The following is a 17,352-nucleotide window of genomic DNA, read 5'->3' on the forward strand; positions in this document are numbered from 1 at the left end:
CTTTTGTCCCACTCCTTACATTGCCCTTCTTTAAAAAAATATTTTTGTTATTTATAATTTTAAAGAAGCAGTATATACTTATTATAAAAAGTGGTCAAATGCCTAAAGAAGAAAATAAGATCACTCAGAATTTTTCCAGTCATAATCTATGCTAATTTTAATAGATTATGCCATATTTTCTTCTGTTTTCTGTGACTTTTCCCCCTTTTTTTGCTTAAAGTATGTGTATGCTTTGATTTGTTTTGGGTGAGCTTTTTATTTGTTTTCAAAATTGGAATCATGCTGTATGCAGAATTTTTATACTACTTAATTTAATGAATATTTTTCCGTATCATCAGACAATCTACAAAACATGACTTTAAGTAACAATGAAATCGTGAATGTTGCATGTTTTATTTATCCATTATCATAATTGATTTAATTCTCCCTATGGTAGGGACTCAGTCTTGTGTAAGGGTGAAGAACATGCATCTGGATTATCAGAAGGCCTGAGTTTGTATGCCAGTTCTGCCATTCCTTTATATTATCCTTTTACTGAACCGCTACAGCTATTATAAGTACTTATATATATAACTTGCTGATAATCAGTAGAAATTAAGGTCCAGAAATGGGGTGGGGTGGGGAGCAAATGCATTCCTTTTCATGGATCTAATGGCCCAAGGGTATAGAACAGGAACCAGAGCCATAGGTAGTCTAAGCTAGAAACTTTGCCTTTATGCCCAAGAGATTCTCATCCAGATGTGGTGTGGCCACCAATGCTGGGAGCAAGGCCCACAGGGTTGGGCACTTGCTCTTCGGTGTTCCTTTCAACACTGAGACAGCTGGACCAGGACTGGATTTGGGGGCCTCTTAGTGCTACTGCTAGTATTCAGATATTACCATTTTACTGTATCCCATGGGCCTTGTCTCTTTCTCCTTTTACCTCACCTACTCCCTCATCCCTATTCCTAACTTAAGGGGCTTGAGTAACATCTGCCAGTGTCTTTTACTTAAGTCCCAGGGACAGCACTGAACAATGAAGTGGGGGAATATTTTTATGTTATTCTCCCCCAAACCTTCCTTTTTTCCAATTCTAGCTACATAGTATTCTCCCTAAAGTCCCCTATTGTCCTGGTGTGCAGATGATATTCTTCCCTTATTACCCAGTATCAGGAAGTTAAAAGTGATTGTCTTTTGCAAAGTTAACCTTCATATCCCTTCTTATACTATGGATATTTCTAAAGTGACACATAAAAGGCGAAGCCAACCAAGTACCTGGTTCTCCCAGTGAGAAATTCTTCGCAAATATTCAGTGCCTTTCTGTGTTGTTCCCCTGTCAAAAAGAGAAGGTTCTGATAGCATGTATATTATATTATATATGATCAAAATGCATTCATTACAGGACCACATTTTGCATTTTGAAACTTCACTAAATATGGATTAAAAGACAATGGCTCCTTTTTAAGGAAGTGAATGCAACAATTAACAAGGTATTGGGAGTGGAGTAGCGAGTCTTTATATCTGAAATCATAGTATGTCTATGCCTAGAACTGAAGATGAATCTGTGTCAGTGGCTTGAGGGTATCTAGAGATGAATTTGCAGAGAAAGTAGAGTGCTTAACCTAAAAGAGGGTACTCTTTCTGTATCATTCTGTTAACTTAAATCTTTCCCTCCCTTCAAACAAATTCCTAGGAGCTGAAGTCCATTTTTAGTAATTTTCTTTCTGCCACCCTTTTCTAGAACCATTACCTACTTACCTCTCTCCCCTTCTTCCCTTTTCACTGGTACCCAAACATGATGATAACAACCCTCATCTCTGAATAAGTAACTGTATCCTCAAACCCTAGAGAGTATCTGCTGCCTCAAGTCCAGGAACATGCAAATTAGACGAGGGAAGGAAACAAATTCGAAGACACCTGCACCTCAGTAGAGGACAGGACCTCAAATGGAATGAGTGGGCTGGGGAAAGGGGGATGTCAGTAACAAGAGAATGCTAAATTTGAGGAAATGACATTTAGGACCTTTTGAACTTTTCTGTTCATGTAGAAATGGTTCATGGTTTCACTGAAAGTTGTCAATTTCTGTTGATTAAATTATACAAAATACTACTGCTTTGTGCAAACTCTTTATCTTTGGTCCTGGTTGTTGGGCAGCTAATCACACCCATCAATGTCATTGAAAATGTTTTGAATCTACTTGATAAAATTTTAATCTGGTTATTTGATTATAACACCCTTCCCACATCAATCACTTCTGCTACCAGTCTAGTCCAGGTTCTCATTATGTTTTGCCTGAGCTATAGCAATAACTCTGTTACTGATTTCTCTGTTTCCTCTCTTACCCACTTGTATTCTGTTCTCCACACCATAAGCAAGGCAATCTTTTTTTAAAACATAGATCACATCATATCCATGTTTAAAATAATCTTCCACAGATATCCCTTTGCACTTGGAATAAATGCAGACCTTTATCTTGTTCATAAACCCTAACACAGGCTGGCCCCTTTTGATCTCTCTAGTCTCTTACTTCTCTTCTCTCCAAATCACTACACTTCAATCACATTAGCCTTCTTTCCTTTCCTCGAGCTCAACAAATTTATTGTTGCCGTCGGGTCTTTGCTCTTGCTATGTCCTCTGCTTCTTTCCCCAGATCTTCACAGGACTGGCTCCTCCACAGCCATTCAGGTCTCTGATCACACATCCCACCTGTAGAGTCGTCTTCCCCTGCCATCTAATCAACGCCTTCCTATCTTCCATCACTCTCTATTCCATTTCTGTTTTATTTCCAACTCATTTGTCATGATTATCTTAATTAAGATAATTTATTTTTCTGCCTTCTTCCCCCCAAAATGTAAGTTCTTAAATGTCTTTTTTCCTGCTAGGTTCTCAAAACCTAGCAAAGGTCTAGAACATGGCAGGTGCTTAATACTGGGTGGATGAACAAACAATGACTTCTTTTTTTTTTTTTTTTTTTTTTTTTTAGATTTTATTTATTTATTTGACAGAGAGATAGAGAGCACAAGTAGGCAGAGTGGCAGGCAGAGGGAGAGGGAGAAGCAGGCTCTCTGCTGAGCAGGGAGCCGGACATGGGGCTCGATCCCAGGACCCTGGGATCATGAGACCTGAGCCGAAGGCAGCCGCTTAACCGACTGAGCCACCCAGGCGCCCCAACAATGACTTCTTTTTATGCCGATGCAATCCTCTTAGTTGTTTCTCTTGTACCACAGCTGACTAAAACTTTTTTTTACTTTCATAATTAAAATAAACATTGTTCCTAGATTGAAATTAGTAGTAGTAGTGACTTCTCCTTCTAAATGTCTTGACAATATGGTTATTGTTATTATCTGGAAATGAATTTCAACATATTCACTTAATATGCCATGGATCATAATCATTTCAGGTCAGTAGAAATGCAGTATACCCACAATGTGTTAGAGAGTTAAAGTCCCAAAACTGCGTTTTCTAGACCATAAGATACATTGCTACCCACTACCTTCTATACTCAAATATTTGATGTAGTGGGCTGCTTTTTTAGATAAAAGGCCCAGGAGAGAAGACTTGCTATCTTCCCAAGTGGCTACTAATCATTTTATCCCACTTTTTAAGAGCCTACCTTATAACAATGCATTTTAATTTTCTATCCTCTCCTGTGTGACACCCACATTACTGAGGTATTTTATTGACTATCATCATCTATTAAAGTCCCTTGTTCTGAAAGTCTGTAACTACATGATTCCTTTTCTCATTTTATGAAGGCTTTTTAAAGGAATCATAATCTGCCTCCAGGTTCCTTTTGTTTTGGTGGGTTTTTTTTGCTTTTTTTTATTATGTTAATCACCATACATTACATCATTAGTTTTTGATGTAGTGTTTCATGATTCATTGTTTGTGTATAACACCGAGTGCTCCATGCAAATACGTGCCCTCTTTAATACCCATCACCAGGCTAACCCACCCCCCACCCCTCTCCCCTCTAGAACCCTCAGTTTGTTTCTCAGAGTCCATAGTCTCTCATGGTTCGTCTCTCCCTCTGATTTCCCCCCCTTCATTTTTCCCTTCCTGCTATCTTCTTTTTTTTTTTTTTTAACATATAATGTATTATTTGTTTCCAGGTTCCTTTTTTATCATTTCCACTCTGTAGGCCCAAGAATCACAGATCTTGTTAGATAGTATTTTCCCAGGCTGAATCAGGGGAAACTACAACTGCCCCAAGCCTTGTCTTCTGGAAAGTTACTGTACATCCTCTAATGGAAAAGTACAGCAGATCTCTTTTATAGACATAGAGCTAGCATACTCAATGTTTCTGAAAGCCTGTTAAAATGTACAGTGCCCCTAACCCAACACTCCAGCTTGCCATACCCATTTAATGTACTTTATCGCCTAACTAGCTAAAGGATAATGATTGTTTATTATATAATTGCATTTATATATTCTGGAAAACATATTCAGACTGAAATGTCAGCTTATTGTGTTCTTGTACTTTTCATGGATTAAATGGAGACATAATCCCATTGTAGTTACAATAGAGTGACTGTTGAGTTTGTATTTAAATCTTTAAATCTTGTTTTTGCTCAGGTTATCTCCTGAACCTTTCTGAGCAACAAGTCAGCCTCAGTAGTCCTGAATTGACCGTCTGTTTTCTTACTATTATATGTATCTAATAATTGAAAGGATAAAAAGAAAAGAACCCTCTGGATTTGTGTTTTGCATATGCTGTATGTTTGTAGCATCTCTTCCAGGCTCAAGGAAACAGTGGTGTGTGAATCTATACTAACTACCACATCTCCATGCTTCTCCTTCAAGTTATCATTTTTATCCTTCCAGGAGAGCAGAATTATGGCTAGAGATACATCATTACAACATTGCTATTGATTTCACTGACAAACTGTTAGTCTGATTATATCAAAATTTGATGTTGGGTGTATATTGAGATTATCCCAGAGAACAGGTGGATATTTCTTTGGTGTCTTATAGAAGGCCCCCATTTCCATGTTTTGTTTTGTTTTGTTTTTTTACAAGCAGTAGGAGAAAAGTGGCCCACCATCATGAGAATTTGCCCAGTGCCACTCCAGGTGCCATTATCCCTCTCTAGATACTATGTGCAAGAAAAATAGTGACTCTGGATAATCCATATCTCTTGAGATTTAATGTTCCATTGTGTTTTAAGTTTTAAAATATTGTTATGAAGCCTGCATTTTCAAAGAACACTTAGATGTACATGCTTTAACAATATTTTTCATTTATATTACACTTTATCATCAGCCTTGATAAACTGGGTATCTGATAAACTGAAAGTGAGACATTGTTTGAAATGTGTTCTTTTAATGATAACTGTGCATTAGGTATTGATAGAATACTGAAAAGTAAATTACAACTTTCTCTATGAAAGTAGTAATGCTAACAGTTGAAGCATATTTACATTTCTAGAACCTTTCTTTGAACCCTAATTATTTTATAGGTATTATCTAATCCTAGAAAATTCCGTGTACATGAAGGTAGTATCCCCTTTTTTCTAGGGGGTATTAATACCCACACTGCTTAAATGAGTTGTCCAAGGTCACTCAGTGAGTTGTTGCTGAAGCCAGAAATAGAATCCAAGTCTCCTGACTCCCAATTCAGCTCTCTATCCTCGATATAGTTTTCTATCTTCTATATACCCCTGCTGCCTCTCAGGGGAAAAGAAGTTAATCTTCCAGCTATTAATAGCCACCAAATTGGTGGTAGCAGCACAGTGGAGAAAAGTAACTGTCTTTACACTGCAGCATTAGTATAAAAATATCTGGTAATGGAAAATTTGACAAATGTCATGTTAAAGGGAGTGGAAAATTATTTTAAGATCTGGATCTCATTTATCTAGTTCTCAGAAAAGTAAAATTCCTTAGTAGAACAGGGATCATATTTTTCTTCCTGTTTTTCAATTGTCTTTCCTAGAGGGTAATTGTCAACCTAGCCATAGCAGAGCCTATCATGAACTAACATAATAAGAATAATGCATGTACTGTTGGTGATTGTTATAAGTGTATTTTCTAACTTGGTTGAGAGTTTGAATTGCTTTATTGAGATACATAACACTTATTCAGCTTTCAGTGTTATTTAAGTTAGTATTCTATCATAAAGCAAATCTAACATCAATTGGGAATTTTATTGCATGATTTAAAAACATGGGCAGAAATACACATTGTAGTTCTTTCCTGGACAGTACACTTGAAGCAAAGTTACTTCATGTCAGGCACCTGAAGTTCACCATGAATGGAACAGCCAAAGCAGAAAAAAGTTAACTAAGAAATACAAGATTAGCATACTCGAATTGATGAAGTTTATTGTTAATGTATGCAATCAATCATTATATATTTTAAAAAAATGTTTGAGAGGTAAATATTTAAGCATGTCTAGATTGTGGGAATTCAAACTTCAGTTTAAACAAAACAATTTGTCTCTAATTTTGGACCAAGCAACAGGAATTTCCCTACTGAAAATCTCTGGATATCATGTTTATGTTAAAGATCACTAGAAGTCTTTAATCAGAAGAATGACATGATCAGAATTATGTCTTACTTTTAAGTGTAGGAGAGCTAGGATTGGTGGAAGTTGGAAAATGCGAGGAAATGATAAAAATTGGTTATTTGGGACCCACGTGACTGAAAAAGTAGTGGCAAGAGGATAATCACAAATAAGAGTGTATTTCTTTAGGGAAATATATATGCTTACCAGATGAAGGAAGACAAGGTAACAGATGTTGGAGAGGTAGTAGGGAAATCATTTTGAAAAGCTACAGAAGTTGTAGGATAGGGCTAAGAAAGTTCATTAAATTTAGTGACCTATTGACATTTGGGAGACTTACTTGTACAGAGTGATGAGGTTCACGTAAGAGTACTCTGACCTCTTCAGCTTATGTTCATTTATCTTAAGGTATTAATCTAATTTTCAAAAACCTATGATTTATGTATGATACAGGAAACAATCAGAATGCTTAATTAGCCACCATACCTGAGAACGTAACAGATTTAATTCTTTCATTCACCTAGAATTTTATTGATTATTGCCATTCCTGTTAATTTAGACTAGACTTCTACTCAACAAATAACTGGTGATATTTTATAGTAGAACAAGTTACTAATCTCTGTGCCTGTGATTGTTGAATACTTTTTTGTTATCTTAAATCTAAATCAAATATAAAAGCTGGAAATTGCTTATGAATTTCATTAGGATTTGTTGGAAATTTGTTTTCATGATTACCCCAACCTCAATTTTGCTATGTCTACAAATTAGTATTGATATTAGCCATTGATTATTTCTGTTCTAGAATATCTTTATAGTGAGTTCATTAACATTATTTGGAGTTACTATCAATAACCTATGTTTTCGTTTTTCTTTTCAGCTTTCTTTTAAATTTTCATCAATTGGTAGAAAATGTACTTTATTATTGGTGGTGGTGATGTTGTTTAACTGATAGGGTTATTGGAAAACTATTTAGCTGATATTACTGAGATTCTTTTCAATTTTATTGAATAGGCACATCTTCAGGTGAATCTAATCTACTTAAAATTCCTCCACAAAAAAGAACCCGAAGAAAACTAATGCCTTCTCCTTTGAAAGCAAAACATCCCCAAAAGTCTACACTGTCTGAAAGTTTGCAGCTCAACGATTCTCTCAGCAAAGAACTTCAACCTATTATGTATACGCCAGAAGACTGTAGAAAAACATCTCAAAATTCATCTCTAGTGACCTTATTAAAACGATCATCACATACTACAGGTTTTCAGACCATCAGCTCAAATGTAAACAGTGACAATTCTCTGAAAATGTTATGTGAAGTAGATGTTCCTCTCAGCAGGAGAAAGGAATATGGACAGGAGGATTTGGACTCTACATTTACTATATGTGAAGACACCAGGAGCTTGAAGAATAAATTACCTGAACAAGAATCACTATCAAACAATAACATTTTACAAGGGTATAAAAAAGAGTATTTTCTAATTCTTCTTTTGTTTTTGTTCTTGTTTTGTTATTTACATAGCCTTTAAACCATAGCTTTCTTTTTCTTCCTCGGTTATATTTAAGGTCTATTTCATGGGTCAAGTGTGCAGTCTTGATTACAAAAGTCAGTATTTTACCTTCATTTAATCTTGTCTTTCTAAATATTAATCCACTAACACAATATTTTAAAGTCTTTAATCTGATATCTTAGTTGATTGGCCCTCAGTGGCTAAAAGAAACCTTAAGATATATTTAGTTTGTTCTCCATACTCCAAAGTTAGATGATACAAGCCATCATTGGAGGATTACTATGTTAATTATTATTTATTAATATGTTCACTAAACGAAATCTCACATTTTTTTATTGACACTTAGCAAACCTCAGCTTACCCTGAATCATCATACTTCTAAGGTACGGTTGACTACATGTCATCCAAGCAAACATCCTTCTCATTTTGTCTCACTTATTCTCATTTCCTATCCTGTACACTTCATCTGTATAATCACAAGTAATCCAAATATGAGAAGAATGATACCTTTCTATGCTGTTAGGATGTAGAAATCTCTTAAGAGCAACTCTTTTTATGATATAAAAAAGAGAAAAGCAAACCCCAGGGCAAATGAGAGAGGCTTTATAGTCTAGAATAATATTTTTCTTTATATATTCATACAAAATGGTATTGTAATGATGAAAGTGTATGCCCCCTATTCTCCATAATACAAATCAAAATTACTCTTTTTATTTTTTTTCATCTAATATACAGGCTTGCCTCTTCTTCATTCTCAACTAAACATCCTCTGCCTATACCAAGCATAGTACCATCCTACATGGCAATGACTGCTGCTGCCAAAAGGAAACGGAAGTTAACAAGGTACAGTTAACCATAAACTGGGTCAGTGCTCACATAAGATCATCTTTACACTTTGTTTCCTACAGCTCCTTTTTATTTCTTGTATGAAACTGTGAATTCATATTTAAAACATGTAATTAATTGCTCTGAATGTGGCACTGGATTTATATTATCAAAGGGAGATCTTGATAAAGCCCAAGTATTTCACTTGCTATTTACATAAAGTATTCCATATCTCAGATTATTAAAAATAAATTGAAAATTTTCTGGCCTTCAAAAATGTCATTTAATTTTAACTTTTCTTCTGGTGACAACTTTTACTCATTTGGTATTTTTCTTTTTATACATTAATGAATTTCTTCAGTCCTAAAATTGTATTACTTTAATAGATTTTGATATATGACTAAAATGTAATGAGTGAAGAGACTTCTATTTCTGGTTTTGACAATATATAGCTTATATCAGACCAAACCACCTATCAAAAACAGTGATAAAAGGTGATAAAATACAACCAACAGCTGCTTTCCAGTCACTGGAGACCAACCAAGGCAGCCAAGACCTGAAGGTCTAAGATCCAGAGAAAAGGAAAACAAGCTATGGAGAGCCAAACCTTCTCTACCTCATTTTTCCATTTAGTATTTGCCAACTCATGGCATCAAGTATAGAAGCCAAGCACAAAGTGGAAGCCTACAGCTATCAGCAGTCTCACCGAGTTAGGAAACAAAATAATTCTGTGTGTAGCTTTTGCAGTAAGATATTTGCCACGTTCTGAACTCTGGTATAAGAGGCCAAGAAACAAAGCTGTAAGAAGCTAAAATATTAAGCAGAATTTTAACGTTCTCATGGGGCTAGGACACAAAAACTGTTCAGGGATTATTGGGAAGAAAAGGTGCTTTTTAACCCCCAAGGATTTTATCTGAGACCCTTGAAGGCCTGTGCTCTAGCAGTAGGGCAAACGGGAAATAGACTAGTTCTTGAAAGCCTGAAAAAGCCCTCAGAACAACTCAGTCCCTTTTGGATCGAGGTGATCTATCTCTGTTCTGCCTGCTAGCCAGAAGAAAATTAAATCACTTCTGGAGAAATATACCAACTAGGACATCAACAGTTTTGGGGTTCTTTCACATGTTTAGCACTTAAGCAAAAATTACCAAGTATGTCACGAGACAGAACCAAATGACTAAAAATCTAGATCCACAAGTGATTCAGTTAGTAAAATTATCAGGTAGGGACTTTAAAAATTTAACTGTGATTAAGTTCAACAAAATAGTGGCAATTTCCCAAAGAACTGGATTGTATTAAAATGAATCAAATGACTATTCTAGACCTGAAAAATTAGAATCTACTGAAATTAAGAATAAATAAGTAATTTAATTGATTAGACACAGCAGAAGAGAGTTTAGTGAACTGGAAGATAGGTTGACAGAAAAATATCTAAACCAATGTACAAAGGGATAAGATAGAAAGTATGGAGAAGAATGAAAAAGACATATGGGACACAGAAAGGTCTAGCATGTATATATTTTGAGTACCAGAAAGAAATGAGAAAAAAAAATGGGGGAAAATAGTGTTTGAGGAGATGCTGGCTAATAATTTTCCAAAACTGACAGAAGAAAACTAATCACAGATTCGAGAAGTTCTGCAAACTACAAGCAGCATTAATACAAAGAGAAACATACCTAGGTACGTAGCAATAAAACAGCTAAAAATCAAAGACAAGGAAAAATCTTAAATATACTGAATTATATGACATAAAGTCCATTATATAGTCTTTATATCCCACAACATTGAATGCAATCACAAGATATAATGAGTGGTTATATTGTAAAATGGCTCTGACTTGCTTTACCTCTTTTTCTTTGTCATGTGATTATGGGGAAAAGAGTATAAGATCTAAGATAGGGTAACTCTTTGTTTAAGTTTCCTATTTTCCTCCATGAACCTGTTATCATCTGGGCTAGTCTAAACAAACTTACAAATAGTCTATTTGTGCCACATAGAGTATTATCTCGTAGGTGCATTTAAGGTCTATCCTTTCCCCTCCAAAGTATAGCAGAGTCTTGGAATGTAGATTTAAAATTAATAGACTGATTTTTCCAGAATGCCTCTAACTATCCATGACATTTAAAAATCTTTATTTTGCTATGGCACAAACTTAAATGAAGCAATTTGTCTGACTCATGTATGGGTATCAGCCATTTAATGAGTGAGCCTAGCTAACCATCATCATCTTATCACTAATTTTCATTGTGTGGATTGTGTTATTCTTTCCCTTAATTAGTGTTGGTGACTTTTCTGGTTCTTCACAACTCTGTTGTGTTAACTAAGATGTAGCAAAATCTTATAGTTAACAATGATTTAAAATGTACACATAATCATTATCAAAATCAAATGGTTTTTCAGGAAATGTCTAGGTATGTAAACTATATTCAGAGTGGTTTGAGACGAATTAAAGAGCTTCCACATGAGCAACTAATATTGTGAAATAATATTAAAGGACATATAAAGAAAGTAAGATTTCTCATAGCCTATTAATTGCTCTATCACATTCCCTCTGGTACCAGTAATTAGATCCTGCCATTAACTAAGGTTAAAAGAGATTAATGCTAGAAATGTACATAATTACTTTTTTTTTTTTTTAATCTTCCCTTTCCCCAATTAAACCTACATGAGTTTGAGAGTAATAAACTCTGGTATTTTCCACTTAGAAACTTTATGTACATATTTAGGTTGTGTGTGTGTGTGTGTGTGTGTGTGTATGTGTATGTATGTATGTATTCTAGTACATTTTTTTTAAATGAAGGGAAGGCTCCAGGTGTATAGTTATTTTATTCAGTTGTATCAGTTTTTCTCTCTGAAAAAAATTTAGTCACCTACAAAACTCAATTTTTTAGTTACTACTTAAATTGAGAGTATTAAATTTTTAATGATTTTAATTCATTTAATATCACTGAGGCAAACTGTTTTAACTAAATCAGCCTACCAAATATACAAATATAATATATCCGTATATAAAATTTTACTTACAAATTATATTAATCAGAGTTTTGGGGATCTGTTTGCTTTGTGTATTTGGTTAATTGGTTTTTTGTTTGTTTCATAATCTTTCTTAGCACCCAGAAATGGGTCTCACACTTGTCACACATTTTTGGTCTGTTTTGAAAGACATTTAATGGTTCCAACTAGAAATTATCTCAACCGAAAGACTATGATATGCATATGTTAATTAAGCAGAAACATACTATTTATATAAGGGAACAAAAGATTAAATCTTAACTTTCATTAATAGTTATGGAAATATATTTGGCACATAACTAGAAGAGTCTTCAAATTTCTTCTTAATATAGTCTTTAACATAATTTGAATTTTCACTCATACCAATTTTAAGTCTTATTTTATGATCCAACATAAATCTAAAATAAATTTATAACATGAATGTTAAACATTTCACCAGTGGATTATTTTATCTAAATCTTAAAAAATATTTGCATGTATTTTACTTATTTATAAATATACAACTTATTTTATTAGGCTTTGTTTTCATTCCTAGAAATAGGAGGTTTCTTTCAGATAGATTTATTCAAAAGCCTAATTTTCAAGTAAAAATTTATTAGTAAACACAGATGTTCTAGAACTAAGCAAAGTGATAAATCATTCCATAAAATAATAAAGATAATTTTAAGATAAATTGTTGGAAAAACCAACACTTATCAAAAGTAACCAATGACAATGATCTGTATACTTGAAGAAAAATCACCAAATGACCAAAAAAGAATTTTTGCCTTAGACAGCTGATACATATGTTATCCAAAAAGGGTGTTCAGTATCCAAAACAGAATTATTGTAACTTAGTTTATTTAGCACCATTTAAGAATGGAGATTTTCTATAACTGTATCTCCTTGCTTTCATAATACTAGTACTTTTTTGTTACCATTTTGGGTAGGTATCATTTATATTCTTGAAAAATTACCATTGGTTACACCATAATCATATTTCTTACAGGCTCTAGAAAAGTTGGGGTACATAGGTTGAGTTATTTTTGCCAGCATTCAATGTGCTCCTGCCTATTTTTCTTTGCTATCATAATAAATTGCCATTTCTGACCACTTTTGATAACCATACAACAAATCCATCTTCTCCCTATTCCACAAACACTCCCACATCAGTTTACCATGTGGTCAGGATTACCAGAAGAGCAAATTGTTGCCATAAAAGAGAAGCCTCCAAGTGTTAATGCAACTGAAAATCAAATTAGTACCAACTTGTAAAATGGTATGTGATATCTTTTTTAATCAGAAACTCCCTAAAATTAGCTTATTTGAATCAGTATGGAGGAGGGTTCCTCACTTATCCCAACCCTGCCTGTTAAAACTTGATCCTCTTTGGGTTAAGAAGTATTGGACTGTTATTTTTCAGGACCCAGATCAAACTCATCTCATCCACAAAATCTTTCAGTTGTTTTTTTGGTTTTTTGTTTTCCTACTTTTAAAATCAGGAACCTACAGCCCCTTATAGTTTGAAAACCTATAGCACTGTCTTTTACTTTACCTTGTATTATTTTGTGTAGTTGTCTTATTTTTCCCCCTCCTCACCATATATTCATTATGTAAGTTTTCAGAACAGGAGTTATTACGGCCTAACTTATTTGTACATGAGGCCATAGTAGTGGATGTTTAGTAGTAATATGTCAACTGGAATTGAGTTGGAAATTTGACCCTTTAGTATATGAGATTGATATAATTTTTTTAAGATAAAACAAATGAAAATAGCTCATTCTTTTCATGTCAGTTTCTATATTGTAGTAATCAGAGAGAGATTCTCAGCCTATTACCATGCTTTGATTTGAAAACAAGGTTTCCAAACAATCTCACTTGTTTATATTCTCCAGATTAAGGTTCTCACTCCAAATTTATAATATGAGCTTAGTTTTTCACCTCTTGCAAGATGCTTTTTATCTCTACACTTTGAATAATAGTGTTGGCTTATATTCTAGCAGTGCACCCTGAAAATGTTTTGTTACAGAATTGTTACATACATCTACAGTAATAATCTCCAAATTGAATAAACATCATTAAAATCACAACAAATTTCCCTATGGGCCAAAAAGGTATTGAGTACCTCCAATTACTTTTAAGTGATTTTGCAGCTTAATCTTTATTGCATATATGTATTAGAACTTATAAAAAATGAGAAAAAAATAACATAAAAAAATGCTTTACTAAAATAAAAAATTTTTCCCTTACAGTTCTGCATCAAATACTTCAATAACTGCTGAGGTAAATTCTGGATTTGCCAAACGTGTTCGACAAGATAATGCAAGTGAAAAGGACTTACAAGAAAACAGACCAACAGTGGGTATGTCTCAGCTTTTAATTTGATATTTAATAACATGATTACCAAACATATGTATACTACTTTACATTTTCTTACAGTGTTTTCATTAGAATCTCCTTTTATCTGCTCATCACATTTATTAGATATTAAGTGTGATTATCCATGTTACAGAAAAGAAAAGTTAAGACACAAAATAGAAAATACCCGAGATCACACAGATATTTCATGGTGGAGCCAGACTTCTAACTCTATATTCTGTATCCTTTTTGTTATCCATATTGCCTCATACTGCAGAAGAATTTGTAAATAATTTAACTAATAATTGAAATAATTAGCTAAATGTATTATTTAATAGGTTAATGATTAACTATATTTTACAGATAAACTTTACTTGAAATTTCTCTCTTATTAATAATTTGCCCTCGGACTCATTTGTACAATTATTGCCAGGCTTCAGTCTGTACCTAGTTACAGTCATATTGTAACTCCTATTATCCAGTTGAAAAAGATGCTGGTGGGGATGACTATATCCTCTCAATTGCAAATGGCGGTGACATGGATCTATAGTAAGAAAACCACATCTTTAGTGAAGTTAGAGATATATAGCACAAACCAGTTTCTAGGCCTTGGTGTCCAGACCTCTGTCTTTCTGACACTATAATTCCTAAGACTTCATTTAAGAAGTATTTATTTACTATGCACTGATATGTGCTAGTTTCTGTGACAGATAGCAAGATCATTAAGACCCAGTTTGGTTTCTTCCCTAAAGGAACTTGTAATTACAGCACTTGGAATTTAAAGGGGTTTCATGAGATAATGAGGGTTGCTAAGAATAACATGAAAATCATTGCTATTTTTTTCTGTCAATGCTCTTTCATTAGAGTAATATAAAATTTCTCAGTAGCTTTGCCAAACTGTATTAATAAATCCTTACTTCTTGTAGTAGCCAGTGGCATCCTTAAGTGGAATGCCTTGTGTGCACATTTTAAAAATCAAACAAAAATGTCCTGAAACGTAAAATTTACTATGATTATTTGGTTTAGTACGCCAAACTTAGTAATGTTTAACAGTGTGTATGTGCAGTTGGTATGGATATGTACGGCCCCATTCGTCTCCTGAAAAAATTCTCCAGAAAATCATAATTCTACAGCCAAATAATAAATTTATGATACTTCTCAAATAGAGATTTGGTTTTTCTAACATGCATATTTTCTAAGAATGGTATAAAATGCATCAAATATCTCATATATAAAGAGAGGTGAATAAAGTAATTCTGCATAGAAAGAAGTAAGAGTTGATACTAAACTGCAGTGCTTGCCAAAGAGCAAAGAAGAGCTAAAGCTAGGTTAAAAGATTATGTATTGTTAAGGATAATGGAACACTTAGAAAGAGGTATTAGGGAAGGTAACAGCTTATGTATATTAGGATATCCAAATGAAAATGCCTATATACCCAAGAGGAATTACTAGAGAAAGTGGGAGAGAACTGGGACTTCCTTTCTTAGAATATATTCAACTGAGTTCTCCAACTAACAGTGTACAAATAAAAAAACAAAGGAACATCAGTGGGAAAGAAGGTAACTGCTATTTACCAAGAAATAAGAATATTGTCAAGAGAATATGTGCCCCTAAAACTAAAACCTAATGTGACAGGAAAATGGATAAGAGATTAGACTGAGCCATAAAGAAGTCAGTGGCACCTGTTTTAACAACACTTGGTTGAGTAGACAATCATTGTGAAGGCTGAAGAAGAACCAGAGGAATGGACATTTGAGAGGTGGCAGTAAAAGGAATAAGAGCTATAGGATCAGGATTAAAACTTAAGAAAGTACTAGATGCAAATTATACTCCTAAAAATAGGAAAAATATGGAATTTTAGAAGCCTTAGGGAAGTAATCCATAGAATGAGGAAAAAAGTGATGATGCCAGAAAGAAAGAGAACAATGCTTGTAGAATAGCCTTGCGTTAGTTCAAAAGAACTAAAATTAAATGCAGTAGTTTATTCAGTGATGTTATTTGATACCTGCTGGGGTGGGGGATGGCGTGTACACATGCGCACACTAAAAACTCGGTTGGCAATATGGAGAAATGAATTTCTACTTTGAAACCAATGTTATTAATGTTTCCTTCGTGTTATATTTTAAATCATGTTAACAACTATGAATTTTTAAGAATAAATTTTTCTTATGGATGTAATTTTAACAAATTTTTATAACTTGAATGGTGAGAAAATTCCTTTGAATACTTTTACCATATTTATGTCTTTTTATTTCTTCTCTAGACTATAAAAGAAACATCCATAAAGTAAAGCCAAACATGGTTAGAAAATTTGGAAGAAGTATTTCAAAAGGAAGTCTAAGATAAGTCACTTCAAAATCAAGGAAAATGGAATTGACAAGTCTCCTTTTGAAAGAATTTGTTGCCAGTGCCCTTTCAGAAACTTATTTAAAACCTTTGAAAGAAGACCATCTTAAAGCTAGGTTTACCTAAATACCTTCAGCAAGCAGAAAATAAAATTCTTTGTTTTGTTCTTTTGTATTCTAAGCAAATACTAAATTTCAACAGAAAAGGTTATGTTTTGATAAAGTTACTAAAATATTTGTTACCCTTTATAATCCCTAAGTAGGCATGGTGGCACGTCAGTTTTACTATGCTACAACAAGTTGATTAGGACATCTTAGAAAATAGTGAATTAAATTATCCTTAGTTTTTTTTAAACAAGGAGAATTTAGAAGTGATAAAAGTATGGCCCAGGATGTATTTGGTCGTATATTATTTTAATCATATATAGGACTTTTCTTTCCAAAAATACTTTGATGTACAAATGTACATATATGTGCCCATAAAGTTGTAAAGATTATTTAAGTAGTCTTCATGAATAAAATACTAATATTGTTCCTTGCTACTCAGTATATTAAAGATATAGATTTTACAGTGTTTGCTTTTCTGTCTTGTTAGTACCCCTTACACACTTTCAACTATTATTTTATATAAAATGTGAATTTTATAGATTTGTATTTCAGATTAGATCGGGATATATGGCACTAGAACCACATCTGAAAATGATCCATATATTCCTAATGATAGTGAGACAAAGTTTTAATCATTCCTTCTCCTATAGGAAGTATAGTACACAGAGCTGCAACGAAATCATATTGTTCACCTGCCTTGTTTGACCTGTTCATCTTCTGAATGCAACAAATACTTGATTAAA

At 33.6% G+C, this 17,352-nt stretch overlaps 1 protein-coding gene across 2 annotated transcripts in view; it reads left to right on the forward strand.

Annotated features, from left to right (window-relative positions):
• KIF18A (kinesin family member 18A) overlaps positions 1–17,070 on the forward strand; it is an 80,191-nt gene extending 63,121 nt beyond the window's left edge. For both annotated transcript variants that reach the window (XM_025879421.2, XM_073904829.1), the window contains exons 14-17: positions 7,492–7,933; positions 8,721–8,828; positions 14,051–14,160; positions 16,420–17,070. In XM_025879421.2, coding sequence (XP_025735206.1) covers positions 7,492–7,933; positions 8,721–8,828; positions 14,051–14,160; positions 16,420–16,502 — 743 coding nt within the window. In that variant the 3' untranslated portion in view covers positions 16,503–17,070. The remainder of the gene's footprint in view (positions 1–7,491; positions 7,934–8,720; positions 8,829–14,050; positions 14,161–16,419) is intronic.
• The last annotated feature ends 282 nt before the right edge of the window (positions 17,071–17,352 follow it).

The sequence above is a fragment of the Callorhinus ursinus genome, unplaced genomic scaffold (assembly GCF_003265705.2).
Source record: "Callorhinus ursinus isolate GAN/ISIS: 27379988/994484 unplaced genomic scaffold, GSC_fseal_2.0 scaffold21, whole genome shotgun sequence".
Lineage (NCBI taxonomy): Eukaryota > Metazoa > Chordata > Mammalia > Carnivora > Otariidae > Callorhinus > Callorhinus ursinus.